The sequence below is a fragment of the Denticeps clupeoides genome, chromosome 14, assembly GCF_900700375.1.
Source record: "Denticeps clupeoides chromosome 14, fDenClu1.1, whole genome shotgun sequence".
NCBI classification, from domain to species: domain Eukaryota; kingdom Metazoa; phylum Chordata; class Actinopteri; order Clupeiformes; family Denticipitidae; genus Denticeps; species Denticeps clupeoides.
The window spans coordinates 2,875,473-2,901,454 of NC_041720.1; the positions used below are offsets into that span (position 1 = coordinate 2,875,473).

The window sequence follows — 25,982 nt, forward strand, 5'->3', positions numbered from 1 at the left end:
GTGATATTTCATCTACGTATTCCATATATAAATGTATGTACTATTGTTCTGGACAGATAAGCTGGTTGACGGTGGGGCTGCGGGATTTTATATGTATGTGGAGGAGGGAGGAGTGCAAGCAGCTGGACACACGTCAAGCAAAAAAAAAAAGCAGCGTTTCTATAGAGATTGTATTATATTTTCCAAAAATATATGTACAGTCTATTACAAAGGTTACAAAGGAAAGAAAAGAAAGAAACTAAACAAGTTAATGATCTTACAGTTCGGCCGTAGGGGAAAATACTTCTGACCAGTGAATACTTTCAATACTCTCATCACAAAAAAAATAAATAATAGACAATTCATATTACTGTACATGAACCTAAAAAGGGGAGTGGAAAAAAAAAAGAAAAAATCTATATGGAAAAACCTTACAACTGTCTTTGGTCCTAAATGAGAAATTATGTACAACTGAAATAGTCAGGGTGAGGATAATCATCTGTGAAGTGAGATAGAAAAATATAGTGCATTTTCAAATGTATTCAGAGCTCACTACAGAATACTATGTGTAAAAAAGAAACCACAATATAAATAAAACAAATGTACAAGTTTTACAATTCGAACATTTACAAAGTTTCCCCTCTGGTTTCCCGAAGTCGTTCTGATACACAATCAACAGTGCTGAACTCTTTGGATTCATTTTGTTTCCCCTTCGGCCTCTCTTGTGATTTACAGGGGAAAAGTGAACTTTTTTTTGAGGGAGAAATGATCTTGTCATTGAGGGGGGTCGGGATTCTCCACCAGTCGGATTGATGGAACCCGGCGTTTTAATCTCACTTTGGCCTAAAATTGCTGTCTCTACAGGAACCCAAATAAAGCGGGGAATGGGACAGGCCCTCGGGGCTGGGCCCAGGGGTTCCGGGATGAGGGGGGTCGGCCATAACCGTTCTGTGTTCTGGGGCCCGGAGCCCTGTCTGGCCGGCTGGTGCCGGAGGACCACTGGGCTTTGTGCTGACTGAATGCCTTCATGCCAGGATTCAATTCAAAGGCCTGGCCCTGGCCCAACTGCTGAGGTCTGCTGGATGAACAGAAGGGTGGATCTGTGACACGGGCCTCAGCGTGACGGGGCGTGGCCGCCCTCCGCATGCGGGGGCACCCCGTTACACCAACGCACAATGAAAATGTGCTACTGTTTCAATATACCACCCAAAGCAACTGCGGCATTTTAGAAATGAAAAAAAAAAAAAAAACTCTCTCTATGTGATTTGATCATATTAACATTCTGAACATTCTGTCAGGCAAATATTTAATGCACGTCGCATTCGATTGGCCATTGCCCGAGCTTCCAGTTGTGATCTATATCTGATATGTTGCAAAAAAAAAAAATGTTTTTAATTCACTGCACGAAGCCCATCGCTCCCTAAATGTGGCAACAAAGGAAACCGCAAGGGACAAAGCAGGACACTGAAAGCGACGCGACATTCATTCTGTTCATTCGCAAACGATCAACAGCGGTGGCACCAGAGGAGTGGCTTTTAGCGCACTTTTGCAAAGCTTTTAAACGGAGGGACAAAAATTATTTAAAAATTAACTAAATAAAACACTACATTACAGGCGTATGTGTGATAATTACATTGCACAAAAGTTTGGATAGACCAAGTACTAAAAAACTAACAAAAGAAAGACAAAGACACTTATATGCTTTCCAAGAAAAGTCACCCTAAAGTTAGCACTCGGTTGCATCTCAGCACTTAAAGAGTTTGAGGGAAACCTAGCACCTTGCAGTAGCAGAGGAGGACCGCTCCTAACACGGGGTGATTATTGCTTTGTTTGCTCGTCTTACATCCGGCTCTTCCTTTCTACGTGATGCAATTAAAATTCAAGTTCAGGAAGAAAAAAAAAACCTACAATAATAAACAATAAGAAGACAAAACGTGACGTGGGTGGTATATTGCTCTGCCACTAAATAATCATCAGAAGAGATATTAAGGCAGTACTGCTTCCTTTTAAAAATCCACCAGACGTAATTCAATTTTGTAAATAATAATATATTTTTTTATTTTAGGCATTATAATGGCCAATATACTTGACTGAATTAAATCTCTCATATAGTGCTAATTTGTGGGAATTTTGCTTAAAAACACAGTGGTTAAAGGGGGAACCAGAATGGAACCCGAACCAAATAACTTCTATTAATCAGCGACAGTGAGATGTGGTCAGGTGGTTTTCATATTAAAAGCAAGTCTTGGTAATTGTATGGCCACCGAGCTAATTTCACATTTTGACACCGTGTTGCCTAATAAAATGTGGCCATGTTGAAAAAAGAAAGCTATTCAAAAAATTCTAATGAAAAACATTCACTGAAAACTCCACACAGTAAACAGATCACACTCCACGGTAGCTCAATATCCTCAATTATTTTTTTATCCCCCATCCATTCTATCACTAGATGGGAATTTACCCTGTTGTCAAGCCAAGAGGAAATATGAAGGAAAAACAAGTAATAATAATAAAACTAGTAAAATGATAAGAGCCGGTATTGGTGTGATTGGCATATCTAAGGAACAATGAACAAAACTATGAAAAATATATATATATATATTTAAACCACTCTAAGGATTTTTTTTCTTTTATATGAGGATTTTTTTTTTAATTTCCAGAAATTGGTAATTTTAGTAAAAAAAAAAAAAAAACCCTACTGATGATGCACAAATCAACCGTAAGGAAACATCAAAGGTAAAAAGTGTCAAGCTCCTTTTTCTCAGAGGCTCCGGCTCTACTGGATCAGCGGTTCTGAGTCCCATGGAGCTCTGGGAAGAAAAAAAAAAAACGAACGGAGTGTCCAGTCAGCTTGTCTCCGTCCAGCCTCCTCGTCTTCAGCACCACCTGCTCTAATGAGGGGGGATAAGAAATCCTTCGCCAGAGAACAGAGGAATGATTCGAATTCCGACCCATCCGGAACGGTCCTGCGGACGGGAAGCCTCGGGTCGCGTTCGGTGTGTCTCTGTCTCTCTCTTTTCATTTTTATTTTTTTTTTACTCCCGCGGTTGGCGGCCAAGCGTGGCTCTGCGGGTTCTTCCCTTTGCCCTCCTGGCGAGAGGAGGACCACTGTCGTCCATCACACCTGGACTCCGGTGCCGTGGAGATGCAGCATCTGTGCCCTCATAGTCTGTATGCTGCTCATAATTTTCTTCTGATGCCCCACTAAAGTGATCCCCAGACTCATCACGTCCCTGCGGAGGGAAACAGGCGGTCATAAATCACGGCGCTGGACCGTGGACGACAGAAACAAGCGGGATTTACAGACCCCGGCAGTACGTTAATGAAAGAGAGAGAGAGAGAGAGAGAGAGAGAGAGAAACTAATTCGAAGGAGCCGGAACATTCGGCCCCTTCAATGTCAAAAGAACGTTCGGGATGAAAAGTTCCCCCCCTACCCGGCTCCGAAAGGACTCTTACTCGATCGTCATCCGCGCCACCGACTCGAGCGAGCTGTAGCCGGTGGCGGTGAAGTTGTCATTGTACCTCTCCATCTTGATGGCTTCTAACCAGTCTCCCACCGAGCGGAAAGTGGCAAAGTCTGGTGTGTTCTGGTCTAACAGGGGACTGATGGGCCTGGGGAAGGAGGACAACAGAGCACGTGCACAGAGACGTAAACCGATATGTCCAAGAAATCCGGAAAATTGAGTAAAAATAAATCGGATGTCCGATAATTTCTACTAATGTAGTTACATGCAAAAAAAACAATATATAGCCTATCATTGCAATAATGACACTACATGCCAGAAGTCTGGGCCAACCTTCTAATAGATATAAAAAAAAAAGATCTTCTGCTCCTGGTATTGCATGAAACGAAACAAATGCAAGTGACTGGTCGATTGCAACAATCAAGATTTCCAGCATTTTATTATGATTAATATATATATATTTTTTTATATAAACCATCCCGGCACCTTTTCAAGCGGCAAAAAGTGAAACAAACGCCTGATTTGTGTTATTCATCAACCAAAAGTATGAGCGTTTGGAGCTAAATGGTGTGACCTAAATGACTGAGATACATAAATTCTAACAGAAATGAAATTTCTGAAGATTAATCTGATCACCTGTGGGTGCACATGTCTCTTCAGCCCTATTACGACTGGCACCAATGAACAGAGGGAATGAGAGTGGGAACGGGTGGTGGTAGCCTAGTGGGGTACCACACTCGCCTATGAACCAGAAGACCCAGGTTCAAACACCACTTACTACCATCGTGTCCCTGAGCAAGACACTTATCCCTCAGTGTCTCCAGGGGGGGACTGTCCCTGTAAGTTGCATCTGGTAAATGCTGTAAATGCCCTTTACCTTGTACAGGTCCCCAGTGGAGTCTTCAGGGTGTTGGGATTGCGAATCATCTTATCGAGGATGCCGACGATCTGATCGAATTTGGGCCGATCCGCCCGGTCCTTCTGCCAGCAGTCCAGCATCAGCTGATGGAGCCCCGGAGGACAGTCCATGGGTGCCGGCAGGCGGTAGCCTTCCTCGATCGCCTTTATAACCTGCCGGAGTGAAGGCAGAGCAGCGCCTTGTTAGGATCCATTACAGCGAATCAGCTCGACTTTAATCAGCGGGGCTGTAAACAGATGAACCTCTTCTGCGGTTCCACGTTGTGGAGACGTGTGGCGGGAAAGCGGGTTAACCAGATGTGATTGCTCCGCGTCGGAGGCTTGTTAAAGTGACCGGATGGTCTGGCGAATGGCGAAAGCGGCACAGCACGTCCCGGCCTGCGAAACAGCTGTCGGCGCCCGTCACCGGCCAGGAACGTGCTGCAGCTAATTAATCCGGCGCCGCGGAGGAGAACTTTTCCCCCACGCGGTTTCTTTTTCAGATTACGGGAGATAGGGAACAACTCAGCACGTTTTTAGAACCTGGGCAACGTAAATACGAGAACGATAGCCATGCCAAGCACGTGAAGGGTGAATATATTTTTTTTTTTTCCTATGTGAAGGTCTGTAAAAGTGGGAATTGCATGTTTTTTTCAGTCGTTGTGAATGAGAATAAGTCAAAATATACATTATTGCAGAAGGCAGCGCTGTCGGGGCTGATTGTTAAATTATTCTAATTGCTGCTAGTTTTATATTGGGGGAATTGCAGGAAGATTAATACATTACTGAAGGAAGCAGGCCGCTCAGGGTTCCCGGAACCCAGTTATCATTGAGTGCAGCATCGTGCAGTCTGGGTTTTTTTTTTTTTGCCTTTGATGCTTTTGTATTTTCCGCACATATTCATCTGATGTCCCGTCATGCTCCTCAAGGAGTGTCAAGTGCTGGCAAAAGTGCTGCCGAAATGTAAATAGCCGCCGCCTTCTTTTCAGAATGCCCGACGGGGATGTTTGACTTCGCTCTGACGGAGAACAAAAAAAAAAGTAAATCTCTGACTGCGATGCGTGTCGAGCGTTCGAGGGTGGCACGCCGCCATTTAAAGCGCTCCGCTTTAGCATTCTTAATGCATCCTCCCATCAGCAGGTAGCCACAGACAAGCGGCGTGTTTAAGAGGCAGCGGGCCGAAGAGTCGCAGATTGTCACCGGCGCTGCATCAGAATGTAAACGTATCCTCTGATCAGCATGAGAAACTGCGGCGTCCTGAAACTGAAACAAAGCTACGGTTCATTCGCCAACTTTCTTTTTCTTTTTTTTTTGCACGGCTAAATAGATAACTCTGAAATTGGCAAGCTTGACTAATGACAAATTTGGTTCAGATTACCATATCTCATTACAGAGGTTTAAAGGTCTTTGTGACTATAAAAAGCCATTCAGTATGCAAACTGAGAGGATTTCTCGTCTGGTGATTTGTTGTCATTCTGTGGAATATTAATCTTATTATTAGGAATATTAATGTGCTATCGAACATTCAGTGGAAGTGACGTTTCTGCAGCTGCCATCAAAAAATAATGTTAGTGGTGGAATTTGTCAGATTTCCATAATAGATACAATTAGTTAACTGTATATCATCACTCATAACATATATTTAACAAACATAGATATAGATTCACAATTTTCTACAAAATTCAAGATTCATTTGGAAAGCAATTTTAACTGGCTCCAAAATGCATAATAATGGTCACCAACTTAAAAAAACAAAACAAAAAACACAAAATTCATAAAAGACATAAAATTCTAGAATTACGTTTTGAAGATCAGAATGAGTGGTGATTTTTTTTTTAAAGTTGGAAAACATGCGTAGCAACAACATGCTCGGCACAGCCCTCCTGCATCACAGCGTGTAAAACGTGGCTAGTAGCAACTCACGTCTTGATTGGACATGTCCCAGTATGGCCTCTCCCCATAGGACATGACTTCCCACATGACGATGCCGTAACTCCACACGTCACTGGAAGAGGTGAATTTGCGGTATTGGATGGCCTCCGTCGCCGTCCACCGGACTGGGATTTTTCCGCCCTGTTTGGTGGAAGCGCAGGTTCAGAGTTCAAACTCCCGCCCTACACGTCAATTAGAAAGCCTCGAACGTGAGTCTGGCCGCAACACGCCGAGCATACTGAGCCTGGTGGGCCCCTCTTTTCCATTTTAATCGAGCTACTCGCGTATTCAGCGGGGGGCTCTAGGTGTCTGGGAAGTGAGCGGGGCGCCTTTAATTGACTTACCGTTGTTGTGTAGACGGCCTCGGGATCGTCGTCGATCACTCTTGACAGGCCGAAGTCGGACACTTTACATACGAGGTTGCTGTTGACGAGGATGTTCCGCGCGGCCAGATCTCGATGAACGTAGCCCATGTCTGAAAGGTACCGCATCCCGGCCGCGATGCCCCTCAGCATCCCGACGAGCTGGATGACTGTGAACTGGCCGTCGTGCTTCTGTGCATACAGAGAGGAGGGAGCGTAAAACAGCGATATCCTGCCCACGGCCGGTGAGAAGTGAGGGAACGGTATTAGAATGATGAATCTCGGTCGGTGAGAGGGGAGAATGAGAGGCTCACCCTGAGGAAGGCATCTAACGAGCCGTTTTCCATGTACTCTATCACAATCATGACAGGTTTTCCTGAGAAGAGAGACGACGTCTGCGTTATTGAGCTGGGACTTGTGAATCTGGCGGTACGCACGCCGGGAAACTCACCGCGGGTCACCACTCCCTCCAGGTGAACCACGTTGGGATGGTCAAACTGGCCCATGATGCTGGCCTCGCACAGGAAATCTCGCCTCTGCTTCTCGGTGTAGCCGACCTTCAGGGTTTTGATGGCCACTGGCACGTCCCTCTTTCCTGGCAGCTTCAGTCGGCCGCTGCACACCTCTCCGAACTCCCCTGCGAGAGACAGACACCAGTCAGGACTTCCAACACAACCACTTCCCAGACGTATGTTATCATGCTAGGGCCGTAGCCAAAGAGAAACACTTTTAAAGGCACAGCATGTAGCACAATTCTATGCAAAAGCTTAAAAATGCACATGACAAATTATTCTGAATCCATGTACAAAGTGCAACGATACGTCAGTATTGAAAAACGGTTTAAAACCATATCTTACCTCTAAAAACTCAAAGTCAAACTTATATAAAACGTAATCAACGATAGCTAAAAAAACCCTTCCTCGTACAGAAAGTGAAAATTTAGCGGAGCCATGTGTCAATATTACCCGAACTACATCAAGTCTAATAGTATAGAAAAACTTTGCCTTCTGCTGGCATCGGTAACCACTGGTGGCTGCAGTGGTCGCTGTTAACTTCAACAGCAAAAGACGTAAACGCCCTATACGCCGTCAAACTTTATTACTTTTAAACGGCTAGCATGCCACACAGATCTATTAGCTATTTTTGAGCATTTATCAATATTGCATGCTTTCCAAATGCTATAACCACTCGCTAAAGCTAAATGATACGAGTGAATGAGAATAAGCTTTTTTTTATGTCTATGCATTACGAAATCACTGGTAACTATTTTAGGAAGATTTTGTTCTTTTCTTTTTTCTTTCTAGTGGACACAGACGGAGAAAAAGACCAAGCTTTTTTAAGGGATCTGATCTGTACGTACGATGAAAGATCTGTAGTATGGAAAAAAATTGTTCCCCCCCCCTTCATACGTATAAAAACCCATTTGTCTGCAATTCATCACACCTCCGCATCTCCGCGGGGTTGTGGCGCTTTAAGAGATGCTAGACACGTATTAATTAGGACCAGCATTTTTCCCCACCCGCAATTGCACTATCAATAAACAGAGCGGGAAAAAGGCGCGCTGGAGGTGTAAATATTTGGCTGTCACCGTGATGTACGAGCACACGGGCCGGCTAAACAGAGAAAGCGGCGTGAGGCGGTGGAGGAGGCTCACCTGCGCCAATAACCCGCTCAATCTTAATGCAGGAGGCATCCAGCTCCTTGGCAAATTGATGGACAGCCCTGTTCGGGTCCTCGTAGGTCTCGGGGTCGATGTACGTTTTGGTGCCTGGAAATTTAACTGTAGAAGGGTAAGAGGATTACTGTTACGATTAAATATGCACGCCGAGGCCAGCGAGTCGGGGGAATTACTAAACAGCGGCGTGAAGGAAGGCGCCGCGGTCACAATGTCCCGCCTGCCACTCCGAAACGAAATATCACGCCATTTCCGTCTCAACCTCCGCATGAAAATAGTTACAAAAAGAAGACATTAGCGGGGCTGCGGGGCGCCGTCAACAAGGGTTCCGTCATCTAGAACATGGTCCTGAATTTATGTTCCACCAGTCTACATGCAACAAATGTCAAATGTAATCTGAGAGTCGACTTTTTAAACGTGAAAAGTAAATCCAGACTCCCGTATGCAAGGCCTTGTGCTGATCTAATTAGTTTACATTTAAATGTACATTTACGGCATTTACCAGACGCCCCCTTATCCAGAGCTGCTTACAATCAGTAGTTACGGGGACAGTCCCGCCCTGGAGACACTCAGGGTTAAGTGTCTTGCTCGGGGACACGATGGTAGTAAGTGGGATTTGAACCTGGGTCTTCTGGTTCACAGGCGAGTGTGTTACCCGCTAGGCTACTAGTTAATCAGGTCGAGGACATTACCTGCCAGTATGGATAGTGGGAGCCTTTCCGCAAGTGTCGAGCCGAGCGAATAAGCCGGCGGATTAATTAAATAAAGAAGTAATGACATTTTGGGGGCGGAGTGTAAATTGCAACGCTAATCGGCGCGAAATAGCAAAAAAAAAAAAAAAAAAAAGGAACGACGTAAACACGAAGGCGCCCTGCCCCGGCGGCCGATATTCTCCCTCCACTCCTCCCGATAATTGCTTCGTCCGTCCAAGCTGTCACTGCATCTGATAGGAGACATCTTATCACGGCCCTCTCCTGCTTACAACGGCGGACAAATTGGGTCCCGCGCGTCAGGCCGCCGCGGTATCTGCTAGCTGTCGCCCGGCGCCGCCGCCTCGCCGTTTAATATGGCTCCGGCGGCGGCCTGTGTTGGCGGGCGGGGCCTGCCTTGTCAGCCGCGTGGTGGCCGCTGGTTCGTGCCACCCCGACCCCCTCTGTTTTCGACTCAGCGGCTTGCCAGCGGGATCGCCAGGGACGCCGCGGCGTCTCCAGGGGCATCATTATGGGCCGGTGTTGTGCGTACGTGTGTGGTTAAGCCGGAGGGAACTTTTGTTGGCCTTGAAAGAGGACGTGTAGAGCGCTCGGCGCAGAACATCTCAACTCTGCAGGAGGCTTAATATGGGGAGGTTTCCCAGCTTTCCTCCCCTGCTCTGCTGGTGTCATCTCACCCGCAACGTCGTGTTCAACCAGCTTTATATCCGAACACGGAAAAAACTTCCAGGATTAATGTTACGGGGACGGGATTAATCTGGGAAGGCATGGAAAGTATCCAGTTTCTTGCACTGGTGATGCTAAATCGACATTCGTATGAATGTGTGCAGAAGAGCACCGCACTGTTTAAATATGTGTCGTATTGTATTTGTTAAACCAAAAGAAAAAGTTTAAGTTGTTAGTAGTGGAATCTTCAATATACTGCAAGTCATTGCTAACTAGCTACTATCGCTAAACCTGAGACGTGATGGAAGGTGGAACTCACATTGGAAGTAGAGCTCTTCGTCCCCCTCCTGGTCTGCTTTGCTGTACCCGCAGTGCCTTCATGCAGAACAAAAAAAAGAAAACGACAAAACAACGGGACAGCCGGTTAGCTGTAGCGCGCTAAAAAGTTCGCCTGTGACCGAGTTAGCTGCTGAAACACTACGGATTCAGGTTCGGTCTGTAAACAGCATAATACACGTACAGTAGGCTGGTGATGAGTGAACGACGTTCACCCCGCTCTGGAGAACATTTATTAAATATTTAATAAACTAAATATTTTCCTTGTTAAAAAATCCTTTCATTGTAGCAGTGCGACGCGAACGGTGATTGACATGCTCACAGGATGCTGTAAAGTGAGATGGGATCCGAAAAAACACGGGCGCATACATGAACGTAAAAAAGAAAAAAAAAAAAAACGTCCCGACAGGAAGTGGTTTAATAGTGACTGACAGGCGGGAGAGAGGAGCGCCATGGAGGAGGATGGCGGTAGGCCAAGGCCGGGTCTCCATCACTCCCCGCCGGCGTGTTATCACGCGCCGCAGGTCGCCGCGCACCTCTCCTTTAAAAAGCACTCTTGCTGTATAATGGATCCATTACAAACATGAAAATGGAGTCATGCAAAAGCAGCGCGTGAGGGTTTTTTTCCCTGCAAATGATGCATCACAGTCCATTACCGCAGCATGCGATGGGTGGTGGGGTTGCGCGTGCAGGCTCCACGGCCGTGGGGACCCGTGGGTGACAGAAGGGCTAATTGACGGAGCAGAGACTCACAGCAGCGGAGAGTCAACGGGGCCCGCGAGAGCGTACCTTCTCCCAATGATGAAGCCGAACACCATGAACACCAGGATGATGGTTCCCGCCACGGCCACCACCGCAATGATGATGACCGGGTTCTGTTCGCTGGTGACAATCGTGGCTGGAGGGAGAGGGAGAGAGAGAGAGAGACACACACACACGACACGCGGTCAGACGGTTGACGGTGAGCGGCGGCGACCATGCTAATTCACCCGAAGAGAACATGGGAAAGTGATAACCCCCTTTTCGCCCTTACGGGGAGCCGGGAGAGACTGCGGCTATTTTTGGGGGACCTCCGCCTACGCTGCTCCGGCGTTTCGGAAAAGTGGGCTTAAATGGTCCCAGATGGACCCGCGGATGCCCTTCATCTGAAACAATGACACATTCAGGCTGTGCCGTTCCGCCGTTCCCCTTCGTTGACATTTCCACGAAAACGCGCATCTATTTAGCTGCGTTCGTGCAACAGCCGCTTATAACGCAGAGAACGTCGACGCGGTACCTGAGGGCTCCTCCTTAGTGGTGACCTCCAGCCGGGGCCCGAAGGTGCCGTAGCCGGCGGCGGTGAATGCCCGTATCTGAAAGACGTACGCCGTGCTGGGCTTCAGGTTGTTCACGGTGGCCGATGTCGACTTTGACTTCACTGTGGAGTAGATGCGGTCTTTCTGGTCCTTCAGGCGGAGGAGAAAAGAATCGTTTTTACGATTATTACGTCACATTTACATTTACGCCATTTACCAGGCGCCCTTATCCAGAGCGACTTACAATCAGTAGGTACAGGGACAGTCCCCCCCTGGAGACACTCAGGGTTAAGTGTCTTGCTCAGGGACACAATGGTAGTAAGTGGGGTTTGAACCTGGGTCTTCTGGTTCATAGGCGAGTGTGTTAGTAGGCTAGTACCACCGACCAAAACAATCACATAGACGTGAGACAATAAGCAGTTTTTTTTTGGTGTGATGTGAGTCTTGCTGTGATCTATGCATAATAAACTAAGATAGCGCGTCACAATAAAAATATTTCAGGTACGTCATTTACTACGATATCGGTAATAATTCGAGTGTTTGACCACGAATGAGACACTTTCACGGTCAGCTGTCAGTTTAGGAATTAATCAAACCGCATTATTCAATCGGCCCCTTGTAGCTGTAATAAAGGTGTTATGCATACAGGAAGTGGGTGAAATTCGGACTTATTATGCCCGGCATGAAACTGTAAGCGCCGCGGACCCCCCCGCTGATCTGAAAATAATTTTCCTGGCAAGAGCCAGCAATAATAACCCCCCCCCAGCTTGTTTCCAATTTTTCACGTGTCCCGGACGTGGCCGCCGGACGCGTTGCACCCCTTTAGGGTCTGCAGCCAAGGAACACAGCGCCACGCCCGGCCCAAACTCGGTAGGGGTTTGGAGGTGAATAAACAGACTTGTGTGTGTGTGTGTGTGGGAGGTGGTGAATTTCTGCCTGATTAAAAACGTACGAGTGCTTCATTCATTATTGCAATTATGGGACAGAAGAACATACATGCTGAAGCCAGGACGTGTCGCTAAAAGAGCATTGGAAGTGATACCGGCACAGAACGGGGAGGTGAAATGTATACACACACACACACACGTTTCCCGGTGAGTGTAATATTAATGGGCTTCTGCGTAGGGTGCGGCAGCGACTCACTTTCTCGTAGTACTTGATCTCGTACTCGGTGATGACTCCATTGGGCTGCTCGGGCTCCTGCCAGGAGAGCTGGACGCTGCGCTGCTGCACCTTCTCTTTAATCAGCTCGCTGACCTGCGAGGGGGCTGTTAGTAAAAAAAAAAAAGAGAAAAAGAAATCAGAAATTGCCAAAATCGGCGAAACAAGGCGCCCCCTCCCCCGTCCTCGGGCGACTATCTGATGAATATTCACGCGACTGCCTCTCGGTGTTTACACCTTATAAATGGAAATTTCAATTATAGTGCAAACAGCGGAAGATGGCATTATCCCGGTCGGTGCAAAACCGAAATGTGCAGGTTATGAATGACAATTAAGGCAAATTAATTCCGGCGACGCCGCCGGAGCAGGCGGCGCTCATTGTCCCCGGTGACAGAGGCGTTCAGAAGAGCCTTTTAGAGAAATGTACCTGTAACCCCGGCACAGTAGCGGCCTGCCTCGTAATTGTCTGCTCGCGTTGCTTCGCATAAATTGCCGCGAGTTGGCTGGGTTTTGGACGCGGCGCGTCCCCTGGTGCTTGTTAGGAACTTGCCATATTACGTACGCATATTCTTGCACGCTTTGACAGTGTTTGGTTTGATGCTGTACACATTAGGCATTAAGAGTATTTCAATTTCGCACGGATTCAAAGTCATGTGCAAATTATTACTCTTTTAGTAACAATAAAAACGCAACCGTAAATATTAAACTCCAAATTGAAGTCTTGGCTGTGTGACTTTCATGTATGAAATAAATAAAAAAAACGCATTGAAAACAATGGGAGTCTCCAGCATCTTAAATGAAATCAGATTATGAAAACACAGAAACTTGGATCACTCTGGATATATAAACAGACTTTTACTACTTTGCTTATTTCTTTATTTAATTTCTATTTTTCTGTCTTGTTAGCGCTGTTGTTAGCGCTTGGTTCAAGCTGCCCAATATTTTGTCCTCCCCATATATATGGGATTTTGTAATGTAAAAAAACGAGGCCATAATTAAACTTTCCTCACCTTTAACGTGACCTGTACCTTCACTATTGAACTGAAAAACAACCAAAATACAGTAAAAAAAAAAAAAAGCGTCCAATAAAGTTGACTGCAAACGCGTGCACGCCAGTAAAGCAACGGTCTGATGAACCAGCTCCTGATGTAAATGCAGCATTCAGAACGGGCCCAACCGCGGCGTTACTCATTATTGTCATTATTTAAGTCGAAGAGACGGACGCGGCCCACACACAAGGCCCGTACTACTGAATCCAGACCAGCACTACTGCGGTACTGAGGTTGTATATGAACATTCATCCGTTGTCGCATAAATGGCGACCATACGAATGATGACGGACTGATTTCAAAACCCCAGCGGTACGGTACCGTCCTGGTACCACCCCGTCGTGCAGGAGTATAAAGAGCCACGTGGTCTGCGGAGGTGCGGCTTTGACTTCAGTGGACTTTTGCAAAATTAAATCTGGTGCAGCAGGCTTGGGCGCATGGCGAAACGCTGACGCCGGTTCGGATGCCGCGTGACCGCGCTCGGTGACCCGTCAGGAGCTGGTCCCTTCGACCTCACATCAGTGTCTGGCGTGACCCGCCGTTAATGATTCTGCGCGGATTAGATCCTCGTACAGCGCGTTAACCACACGTCATGTAAAGATGCGTCTGTCCAAACCGCCACTGCACTATTAGCACTGCGTGCTGTCCAGGTCCAAACTCACTGTAGGCAGCAAGTGTCAATTAACCGCAGAGGACTGGCGGGACGGGAAGTGGGCGGTGGCAATTTAAATTGACATTTGTTCAGATGAAAAACACAGGTGGCACTGGCCCGTAATTGGGCCGCTCCGCGCGTTGCCGCGCATCGGCTGACGCTCGTCACTTTGGGGCGCTCCATGGCTGACCCCGGGGTCAACGTCGAGCCTACCAAGCTGCAGAACGCATTGCCGCAAATGGGGGGAGCGCTCGCACAAAAAAGTTTAAAGAGAAGAAGAGGTGAAGTGATTGTCACGTGTGATACACAGCAGCACAGCACACGGTGCACACAGTGAAATCTGTCCTCTGCATTTAACCCATCACCCTGAGTGAGCAGTGGGCAGCCATGACAGTCGCAGTGTGTGGGGACGGTGCTTTGCTCAGTGGCACCTCAGTGGCACCTTGGCGGATAGGCAACCTTCTGATTACGGGGCCGCTTCCTTAACCGCTAGACCACCACTACCCCACTGTTTATCAATCTATGAAAAAAAAATAATAATAATGCTGCTAATAATATACAGCTATTTACATACATACTGTCCACATATGACTTTATATGAGACATTATATGAGTAAGAGTTTCACTCTTTCAAAGGAAGGGAAAAAAATGCTAATGAAGGACGGAGGGGGACGGTGGACGATGGTGGGTTTCTCGGCCAGGACCCTGGAACAGCCATTAATGACGCATTTAACACGGAGGAGGCCAGACGCGGCCGCCCCGAGACTTTTCACGTACCTGCGGGGCTTAGTCTGGCAGAAAATTGCATAATTGTTACGCCCGTCTTGAAGCGGCTGTTTGGGGAGGCGTTTTGTGCAGTCGGTCTGCAATATTAAAGAACATATTAGTGACCCGCACACCTCCCCTCCTGTTAAGATAATTCATTTTGAAGCCACTTTCTCTCTCTCTCTCTCTCTCTCTCTCTCGTCCCCCCCATTAGAATACATTAGACATGCATTATGCATGGGAATTCTAACATCCTTTCCTCGGAGTCGGCGGATCGGTCCAACCCCGCGACCGAGGGAAGGGGGAGAGAAATGTCACTTCATTGTTTTTTTTTTCTGCATGGCTTGTAGAGCGTGCGGGAGAGTATAAGCTCATATTTTAATTACCACACTACTCGAGTCGAGCTGCAGAATCCCGACGCCCACTCCCGACTTCCTCCCATCCGTCCTGTGAAAACGGCGGATTACTTACAGGCTTAACCGCATATTAAGTGCCGTTGGCTTTTTTCACTGCTATTTAAAAAAAAAAAAATGTAAAAAAAAAAAGGTTTATTACGAATCTGAGTTTGTTTAAAATAAGAACCGTCTTCCTTTATTAGGATTAAACAGGATTCCGTTATTTGTACTTTTGATGTGTAATATGGGAAACACATCAGACACCACAGGCAAAAGCGGGGAGTCGTCCACTCGGTTTCGTCCTGTCGTTAGCAAACTTTTGATATTTATGGCCCGTTTTGCCGAGGCGCTCGGCTTTAACCGCCCATGGCCTCTCCCAGACTTCTTTTCCAGAGCGATGTGACGGCATTCGCAGCGGGAACGCTAACAAGGCATGACGTAATCATCTCCAGTTGGAAGTGGGGAGCAGCTGGTTGGCCGAAGCGAGGCTCCCTGGTCACTGCCCTTCGCTTGGACACCGTCGGTAAGACCACGGCCAGTACGGTCAGGTTATTCCGTCACCCACGCTGCTCAGTCAATAGCGGCTCAGCGAGTCATAAAGTCAAACATTGAACGTAGACAATGACGGAGCAGTGGTGGAAGTGACATGACAAGCCACCATGTGACCACAGGACCAAAAAAAAAAAAATCACAGAAAAAACGCCGCAACCGTTGACGCTGAGGGCTCTGTCGCCTCCGGATAGAGTCAGGAGAGGGTTCCGCCGAAACCCAACACTGCAGGCGTAAATTGTACAGGCTACTAAGTGACTCTTTAATTTGGCTTTCATCGCGGTGACGGCGCTGTTGGAAGTGACAGCCCACACCTAAACCAGAGAGCCTTACACAGCTGGAAGGAGAAATTACGATGTATTCTGGCAAACTGATGTTTCAGCATAAATGGGCCGTAACAAGGCATTACGGGAACTTGTTTTGGCCAAAATCAAGCCGAATTAGGGACTTGGGACCAATGCTCTTCTATTAAAACCAATAATAAAATTATGGATAAACCATTTTCGGATAGAGCTACATAGTCACGAATGCAAAGTCTTATCAATATTCAGAGACATCAACATCCGCACTAAATGGCTGGTTAATGCCAATTAACAAATGGGTTGTCCGGTGATTAAAGGGCTTTTATATCGCCCCCTTGTGGTCTCCGACACTTATTAGTCTAGACTATATTTTGCTAAATTTTCAATAGAAGTGACTGATAAAGTGTACATTTTCCTCATTTAAACGATACTTTTAATACATCAGTACTAAACAACAGATAAGTCAGGTAGGTGTTGTCAGTAATGTGCTCGGGAAGAACTGGCTTAAAAGGGGTAAAACATGCTGGTGTTACGGCAGTACCGCACATGAATACCAATGATGAACTTTTGACACCCTTGACCTTTGATGGAGCGAGGGAGGCTTAAAACGGAAAAACAAAGGAGGAAACCGCGGCCGTACATGAAAGGTGCGAAGCGCCCGTGATTTGGGGGCGGGCTTGGGACGGGTCTTTCATGTTCGTTTGAGAGCTGACAGGGGAGATGATTAATACAAATCTAACTCTTCAGCACTGACAGCTCGTCCCCGTCATGGAATTGACAGTTCCACATCATTATCTTCCTGCTCAAAGACATTCCGCGTTCGGAAAGATCAGCGGCGGGCAAATTCACGTCTACACATTAACCGAACTCCCTCGATGAAGAAAGGAGGCGGAGCTGGATCATCAGTCTCATCAGATTGGCACGTGTCACTGCAGCGACAAAAGCGTCTACTGGCCACGTAACGCTCAAATATCCGTCTGCATGCGGCGACGAAAAGGCCAAGACACACGAGGCAGGTTTATATCCATACAAGAAAAGTTCATATTCATGCTACACATAAACCACGAAATGCATGTTTTACATGGTTTGCATTACAGAACTAAACTTTTTTTTTTACGTCTAAATATTTAAAATGTTTCAAAGCGGAATAATTAACCTAAAAACCCATTTCTTTAAAAAAAAAAAAAAAAAAAGAATAAGTGGTGGAAATATTCAGCTCTCAGGTCCCAATTTAATCAAGTGGTGCTAGCAGGATCTCACACACACACACACACACACACACACACACATGATTCGAAGTGCTGTGTCTCAGACCAAGGATATAGATGATGCCAGCGAGCTCGTGACCTCCTCGGTTCCCCACAATCGCCGGTGTGTTTATCTGCGAACTGTGCAAAGTACAACGTCCAGCTCGAAATTGCAATAAAGCTGAAGGTCATTATTAGGGTAAGATTTTAAACTTGATATCAAAATGGTACATTCTCACCAATTTTAAAACCAGTGCATGCCCTTAAGCATTTGGTATTAATAATCTGAATTGCTCTTACTGCTTAATTAATCATTTTTAGCAGGAAAAAGGGAATGTCATGCCCCCAACATTACAACCTGTTACTGGTAGGAGCGTGTTGACCCTGTGGTAAATGCAAATTCTGACAGGCGTGATAGAATAAACCTCAAGGTCAGAAAATGCAGTATAGCCGGCAGATTTGCAAATAAATACCGAAGGTCGGCTGCATCCGATCACGCTTAGTTAAAAACTCATCGTAACGGGGTGGGTGGGGCTAGATGCGAAAAGTCATGAACTGATGTTCATGTTCAATGTTCAGTTTAAAACAGACGTGCTGAACATCAACGCAAATAACCCTCCGCCCGGCCTCGGGCCTCAAGCTGTAATTTAGACAACCGCCTTCCCCTTATCGTCCGAGGCACTGACCTCTCATCGCTGTGTGGTTACCAGGAGCGTCCTTCTCGGACGCGTGATGGGCCTAAGTACATGTGTGTGTTCGCGTATTCCGCGCCGTTATCGTTTATCTTCATAAAACCGTTTGCCACTTTCACCTTCTCCATTCTGTTAAATGCCAGAGCGCGGCCGCAGGACACGCACAAAACACGGAATTCCAAGATTATTCACAATCCGCGCTGCACCTTGGACCTCAGGGGTCGTTTGGGGTCAGGAATTCAGAGCGCAACTATTATTTCAAGTTTGTCTGAGCGGCGATTCCCTCATCAGCCGTGAATAAATCTTACGTTTGGCATGGGGCAGGGCAAATATGACTTTTTCAAATGGAGGGGGTGGAGCCCTGGCATGGTAAACGTCCATTTACTGCGGAGATGATCGTATTAATCAGCGCCGGTGTGCTCTTTAATCGCGAGCCTGGATGCCGTCCATGCCGAGGAGACCCTGTGACACCCCCCCCCCCCCACCCCCCCGCTGGCGTCTCGTTCTGATTACCCAGAGTTCCAGGCACCCGTTCCATTTCCAGACACTGGGCAGCGGGCACCTGACGAGTAGCTGCGAATCGCAAGGTGAAAGGCGGAATGCTTGCTCCCGGAGTGTAGCAACACCATGAAGTCAAACAAATCAGTGTGGACATCTGAGCGAGTGTGTGTGTGTGTGTGTGTGTGTGTGTGTGTGTTCTGATGAGGACAGCATATTCACCGCACCTCTGCAACGGTAAGCACTTTCCGCGTAATATAGGACAAAGGCGGGCCAGTTAATGGACGACTATTATTTTGCTGGGTGATTTTTCATTTGGCTCGGCGCGCCGCAGTCATTCGTCAGACAAGGGACACGTCTGCACGAGCGCCGACACGCTCCGCCGTGGCAGAAACGGCCATCAAAGAGCGGGTCCTGTTAAACAAACCCTGGAGCTCTGGACCATGTCACAAGTAGCGGCGCTGAGAGGGTCGAGTCTCAGTTTATGCCCAAGTCCAAATAACACGTAACTACGTATACAGACGCGGACGCATGCAGAGCCGATGCCGGACCCATTCAGATCGACGGGGGGCAGAACAAAGGCCCGGATTAGGGTCCCGGAGTTCTAGCGCGGCCGTTCAGGGCCAAAAGCCAGACCAAATAAGGGCCGGTGTGAGGAGAATGCTGGCCCGTGCTGTCCGAAGTTCTGGAATCCCCCCAAATCCAAAACAGAGAAAATATTATAAATATCAAATATCAAATATGGCCCACTGGACCAACATTGTCTGGCATTCGGTGTAATTTGTGATTGATGAACATGTGCGTTAATACTCTAGCACAGAATTTGTAAAATTTTAAATATTTTGCATAATGAAAAATCCATTCTGTAATACATGGTGATTGACATGTTACCAATTCCGTAATTGGTGTAATGGTAAAATATTTGTCCAGCGCTGTTGTATATCATAAAAGTAAATGATCAAATAAATGATCTTAATAAATGATAAAAAATGTAAGCTTTGATTCACATTTTTATGTATTCCTTGTCCTTTATTTCACCCCATTTTCATCGGTTGCGGTAAACCGCAGTTTTGCCCCGAACTTTGTCACAACGAGCGTGGGTGCTGCTCTCCAACATGCCACACCGACGTGACTGGCTGTCTGGGTGAACCTCCAGAGGAGCCCGGAGCTGGGGGCGAGGGAGGGCGCCGCCCCACAGCCGGTAATCGGCGGGAGGTTCCAGCCGCTGGCGGCGACTGGCTCTCCGCTCCAGACGGGTGTGCGCGGTTGCGTAAGGTTCTTGTTTAGCTGCGTGTGTCATCACGGGTAAGTGGCACTATTGTTCGCCGGCCTCGTCCAGACCTGACATCGTCTACGTGGGCTTGCGGGATTACGCGCCGCATATTTACGCGGTGCTTTCCCAGACCTGTGCAATTACTTCTAAGGTGGAGCGGCCATTACCCAAAACACCGACAACAACGGGGCATTACGACTTTAACACCGTGGGCGCTGTGGCCGCTAACGCAGGCCTCTGACTCTGACGCATCTCGTTCCAGGGTTACAAGCCCTGTTTACGGTCCCAAAGTCACGTGACATGCCGCTCCTACCATCTGGAGCTGAGTCAGAGAAGCAGCCATTTTTATATTGTCGACTCTTCAACCCATACCTAGACATTCAAAAAGTTTAACCTTAGAAACCCAGAGTTTTCCTTAAATGTTGACTTAAATATCATTTGAGTTATTGTGATATTATTATAAGCAAAAAAGGACAAGTCAATACTTTTTAGCATAAAAAATTAATTCTATAGTAATTTTAAACATATATCACAATGTTAACATATCGCAGACAACGGTCCTATGAAGTATAATAAGCAATGTATTGAATGTAAATGGTGACGTCTTTAGGAACGTGTAATATGGATTATTACTCCATGTAGGGTCATGTTCTGCGTAGATGCCGAGAGTTGGCATTGCCAGGAGCGGCGGCCTGGCCTGCACCTCTCCGCAGTGGGAAACATCAAATGATAAATGGACGGTGAGGGTGCACGGTGGACCTCAATGACTCAACGTCTGCTGCGGTTTCCACCGTTGTGACAACGGGAGATCATATCTCACACGCTCCCGCTACGTTCCAATAGAGGCGAGCGGGCCACTTTCCACGCCCTCTGGCTCGCAACAGTGTGTCCTGATCTCCGGCATAATGAAGATTTATTCTCAAGTGTCTGCTGAAAGCCGGTTCGCTGTGGCGGGACTCGGACCGAGACGGGGAGAGAGCTGAGCGCCGAGAGCACCATGAGAAAGGGCCGATTATTCCCCAGGCCTGACAGAAAAGTCTCTCTTTCTCTCTCTATCCCCCCTCTTTTAGACCAAGATCCAGTCGCTATTTCACATGTCTGCAACCAGCACTGTGCTGAGTGATGCTCTAGTTGCTAAAACAATGGCTTCTCTCAGGTCGCTGGAGCCCCACTCTGAAGAGACTTTCACTCCGGTGCACAAAGGAGAGCCTCTCTGGAGTCTCCTGTGCTCCTAACTGTCCCCTACACACACACACACACACACACACACACACACACACACACACACCTTTAGTTCAGGACGTCACAAGAAGACAGTGTCACCGCAACTCGATCCCGAGTCTGCAGTAACCTGGTACGAGGATGAACAGAAGCGAGCGGGCCACCCGGTGACCTTTGACCTCCGCGCTTTTGGCTGCAGTGGCTTTTTGTCGGGTTGTTTGCTGCAACTGTACGGTTCACTTTCACGTGACTTCCCCATACGTTGACACCAATCTTATACATCATGCTGAGACATTCTGTTTTATGACACGCTGTCATAATCCGGTCCGGCAGGGGTTACTCCGGGCCCGTAGTTCGGACCGGAGCTTCATGTCAGTCCTGTGTTATTATGTTTCCTGATTGTTATCACCTGCGTATAAATGTATAAAGCTGCCCTGTTCGTGTCTGTTCGCTGTCGGGTCATTGTCTGGTGACGTTCCCCTTGTCCTGTCAGCTATGTATTAAACCCCTTTCTCGTGACGTTGTGCGTATGCGTCCTTCTTCCTCGCCATGTCCAGCCATCGTGATACAAACATATTCAGAAAAGATAATAAAGAATTCTAAGCCAATCAGAGGTTCACATTAAAACATACAGTTGTAGGAAGCTACTGCATGGAAGTCTTACGGGTGCCCCAAAAGCCGTTTGGCAAAGCTTGGAATGTGGATCAGCCAATTCAGAACATAATGCAGCTTTGCAGACGCTCGGGCTTCGGAACGGCACGAGGCCACGGAGGTGAGTGCTGAGTGCTAAATCTATTCAATAAGACAAATGCATGGCCATCCGGCACTGAGGAGTGTACAGATAGCTTAAATCAACTTAACCTTATATCCAGAGGTCAAAATACACAACCCAACGTCTGATATCTCCTCAATCATATCAACGGTGGAGCAACAGTTGCTATTTAGCTACTCGCAGACAGTGGCTCCTTCATAATTGACCCATTACCTGGTTAATGTTCTGTAAATTGGGTTCAAAGCCTCGTTTTAATGGCCATGCAGAGAGGTCAGTCTGAGTTCCTCATCCACGTCGAGGCCCGAGGAGGAGTGGTCAGATCAAATTTGCTTAGCCGCGGGGCGAGCCAATCACACGCCAAGGCAGGAACAAGGCAGCGTGGCGAATGGGAAGTATAGGAATGTAGGGAAAAGAGAAAAATAAAAAAAGTCTGGAAAGGGGGGTCCTTTGAAGCTGGGAGCTTGATTAAAGTCTGGAGCCGGGCCAGATAAAAAGGGGCGGCGGTGGCCTAGTAAGGAAGTGGCCCCGTAATAGGAAGGCTGCCGGTTCGAATCCCGATCGGCCAAGATGCCACTGAGGTGCCACTGAGCAAAGCACCGTCCCCACACACTGCTCCCCGGGCGCCTGTCATGGCTGCCCACTGCTCAGTCAGGGTGATGGTTAAATGCAGAGGACACATTTCACTGTGTGCACCGTGTGCTGTGCTGCAGTGTATCACAATCACTTCACTTAATAAACAAACAAAAAAAGCTTCATAAACTACAGGCATCCCACGTGCGCCCCAAGTCTTCCTGCATCCCCCCCCCCAGTATTTCTAAATAAAAAACTCGCTAATCCGCTGCACACGTAACTCATCTTTAGCCAGCGCCCTGGGCCATTTTTAATCGTGTCGTCTCCGAATACAACTGACATTAATCAAGGAGCCCGGCCGGCCGAGGGAAAAAAAACGGTTTATTTGAGTTGCCGTAATCCCTCACCATTAAAGGGAAAAGCCCGGCCGTTCATATCCATGACGCGGACAGGACGGCCAAGTACGTCGGACCACCGCCGGTGCACAGGCGCCACTTTCGCCGCGGCTTCACGTAACGTAAGCCGGGTCTGGTCTACGTCCACAATGGAAAAGATGGCCGACGGCACGTGACTGGCCAGGTGTCGCTTTGGTAATCGCTAATTCTTTTACTCTTTATTATAGGGAAGGCTTAACGTTGAGTGGGAGGGCCGGCCGACCACTTCCTTGAAGGGGTTCTCTGAGGTTTTATTTTCTCCGTGCTCCTCAAACCCCATCCGCAATTACCCAATACACAATGGCAGACGGCGGCTCTCGCCGTTCTTTGTGCCACAGCGCATGTTTGCTTAAGGCCGGTTAATTGGAGGACGTTCGCCTCATTATCATGGAAATGCGCAGAATCCGCACTCGGTTTAAGCCGGGAAAAGAAGCCTCTCCTTCACGCACACCTGTTGCAGGCTGTGCGCTCATGGATCAGTCGGGGTTACCGGCTCATTTAGACAAACTGAAATAGCCCGTGATGTCATACGGCTGAAATTCATTTAAACGATCGAGCATTCGTAGCGGTGTGACGTCTTTGCAGAGAGGCAATCTATATTTACATAAAAATTACATTTACGGCATTTATCAGACGCCCTTATCCAGTAGTTATAGGGACAGTCCCCCCCCGGAGACACTCGGGGTTAAGTGTCTTGCTCGGGGACACAATGGTAGTAAGCGGGATTCGAACCTCGGTCTTCTGGTTCATAGGCGAGTGTGTTACCCGCTAGGCTACTACCACCATTCACGTCGGACGGAGAGCCACATACTCTCGCTCTCTATTTACTAGGGGTCATACAGAGGTCAGAATGCGGAGCATCCAGCCAATGTGAGAAATGCCTGACCGCCCCCAAAATAAGCCGCCTGTGCAGAATAGACGTTTACAGCCAGCAAACACGTGGGGCAACATTCGAAATGGGAGTTTTAAACACGGACAGCCACGTTTTTTTTGTACAATGATCATTTCCAAAAAGTCAAGCCACAAAATAAACGGCTAAGGAACGGGCTGGCAGTTAGGTTTGCGTCTTCTACAGAGAGCATTGTTCTGAATGGGTGGTATTAGCCTAGCGGCTAACACACTCGCCAGAAGACCCAGGTTCAAATCCCACTTACTACCATCGTGTCCCTGAGCAGGACACTTAACCCTGAGTGTCTCCAGGGGGGGACTGTCCCTGTAACTACTGGTTGTAAGTCGCTCTGGATAAGGGCGTCTGGTAAATGCTGTAAATGTGAATGATCGGCCAAAGCTACCTTCAGCAGCGCCGAAATGCACCGATCTGATCCCCAAAGACGTGGAAAATAGTTTTATAAGCACGCAGCTCATATCTTCTGTAAAGACAAGGTTGGTGATCCAATTAATTTAGTCGCCATTAGGTAGTCGACAAAATAAAAGCCCTTGACGTTCTCAACGTGCGAAATGCCTCTGGAATTGAAGCAGACGCTTCAAAGGCGAGCAGCATTCCGGCGGGTTCCACCCGACCCAAGGCCGCAAGCGCCTTGCTCTGGTCCTCCTCTCCCCGGAGCCCAGAGTCACGGCTAACATCCTCTCCGCCAGATGCGTGACCCATCTGGTCCCCCCTCCCCGCCGCAGACGGCGTAATCTTTTACTGTTGTTTTATTCCGCGCTGTTAAAAAGACGGGTGGGGGGGGCTGCCATATGGCTGTCAAGTCTCCCTGCGGCCTTGATAAAGAGGTATTATCCCACGGCGGAGCGACACCGCCAGGTGCCGGAGACAGGACCAACTTGAGCTTCTTGGGTTGGGGTGACGGCTTTAAGGGGGTTGCAAATAATTATCCGAGGGTTTTTTTTTTTTTTTACGGACGTGCCAACTGCAGCCTTGAGCGGGGACCTGACCAGTACCCCCCCAACTCAAACTCATTACCGTCCCCCATGTACGAAGAGGGGGGGTGCGGGTGGCGGCGGGAGGGGGGTCGAGGACGTAATTAGCCCTCCTCGCTGCTGGAGACTTGGGGGCCGACGAGACAATGAAAGAATGAAACTTTTTTTTTCCCATCAGCCCCCACTTCTTTATCTCTGCACTGCGCCGGCAAACAGACTCAAACCGGCGTAACCGGCTGAAAATACACGCGGAAATCCCGCCGTCGGCAGTCCTACGCCCCCCCGATTAGATTCGCTTCCAGTGCCGTATGAAAATACGTTTCGTTCTCTGCAACGCCAGGTGGTCCCGCATCCTGCCGGGGGGTCCAGAGAGCGGCCTCGGCGCCCGAATGGAAGCGTACGGTTATTGTGACAGGCTGAAATAGACTGTGGCGAGATCATCCGACGTCCCCGGCACACGGCTGTCGCCACCGCTTCCCTGGACGTGGCAGTTAAGATTCCTACCTGTCACTGGCGACTAAAACAGTCGGGGCTCACGGGGTCTCCCAGCATGCACAGCTGCGCTGCAGCGCCGGCGCCCAGAGAATAGGAGTTATGGCGGCGCAGGCCGTTACCCAGCATGCCTTTGTGCCTCTCTGACAGGAAATGAAACACGTCTGCGGGTCCGGTCCAGTCGAGTGTGTGGGTGGAAGCGCTTGTGGCGTAGTTACACAGGCGCATGTGACAGGATAAAGGGGACGGAACCGCAACAGGGACGGCGGCTGAATATTACTGGTGCTCCACGGCCTTCTGTCATTCCATTAGAAACCTCAGCATGCAAAGGCCAGAGTGTCGTGCCGCTCGGCGAAAAGGTCTCAGACGGGGACCTCCCTGAGCGCACATGCATCAACGTGGACGAAATATCGATAGTACTTTATCGACAAATAGATCAAAACCCCAAGTAACCCAGAGCCAACAATGTAATCCGCTTCCACTGACACGCACGAATATGAAATGCGGGATGTGCAATGCATCTGATGCGATGAAAAAAACAACCCCGCCCCTGCCGCCACGTGCAATCGGGACGAAGAGTCTATTCTCATCACCGCCACATTGTTCCTTCTTTCTCATGGCAGTGTTTATTCCATGCCAAATCGGAAAAAAAGTGAAGTGATTGTCATTGTGCTACACTGCAGCACAGCACACGGTGCACACAGTGAAATGT

General features: G+C 48.0%; 1 protein-coding gene across 7 annotated transcripts in view; it reads right to left on the reverse strand.

Moving 5' to 3' along the window:
* Window positions 1-727: 727 nt before the first annotated feature.
* The window catches only part of epha7 (eph receptor A7), a 50,334-nt gene continuing 25,079 nt past the window's right edge, over window positions 728-25,982 (reverse strand). The window contains exons 6-17 of one of the 7 annotated variants that reach the window (XM_029002656.1): window positions 12,461-12,585; window positions 11,299-11,467; window positions 10,812-10,920; window positions 10,006-10,061; window positions 8,290-8,403; window positions 7,087-7,272; window positions 6,950-7,011; window positions 6,618-6,827; window positions 6,265-6,414; window positions 4,322-4,515; window positions 3,437-3,592; window positions 728-3,212 (exon numbers count right to left, since the gene is read on the reverse strand). In XM_029002656.1, coding sequence (XP_028858489.1) covers window positions 3,098-3,212; window positions 3,437-3,592; window positions 4,322-4,515; window positions 6,265-6,414; window positions 6,618-6,827; window positions 6,950-7,011; window positions 7,087-7,272; window positions 8,290-8,403; window positions 10,006-10,061; window positions 10,812-10,920; window positions 11,299-11,467; window positions 12,461-12,585 — 1,646 coding nt within the window. In that variant the 3' untranslated portion in view covers window positions 728-3,097. Of the gene's footprint in view, window positions 3,213-3,414; window positions 3,593-4,321; window positions 4,516-6,264; window positions 6,415-6,617; window positions 6,828-6,949; window positions 7,273-8,289; window positions 8,416-10,005; window positions 10,062-10,775; window positions 10,921-11,298; window positions 11,468-12,460; window positions 12,586-25,982 lie in introns of all 7 variants that reach the window. The other 6 variants (XM_029002654.1, XM_029002653.1, XM_029002657.1 and 3 more) reach the window with 6 other exon arrangements.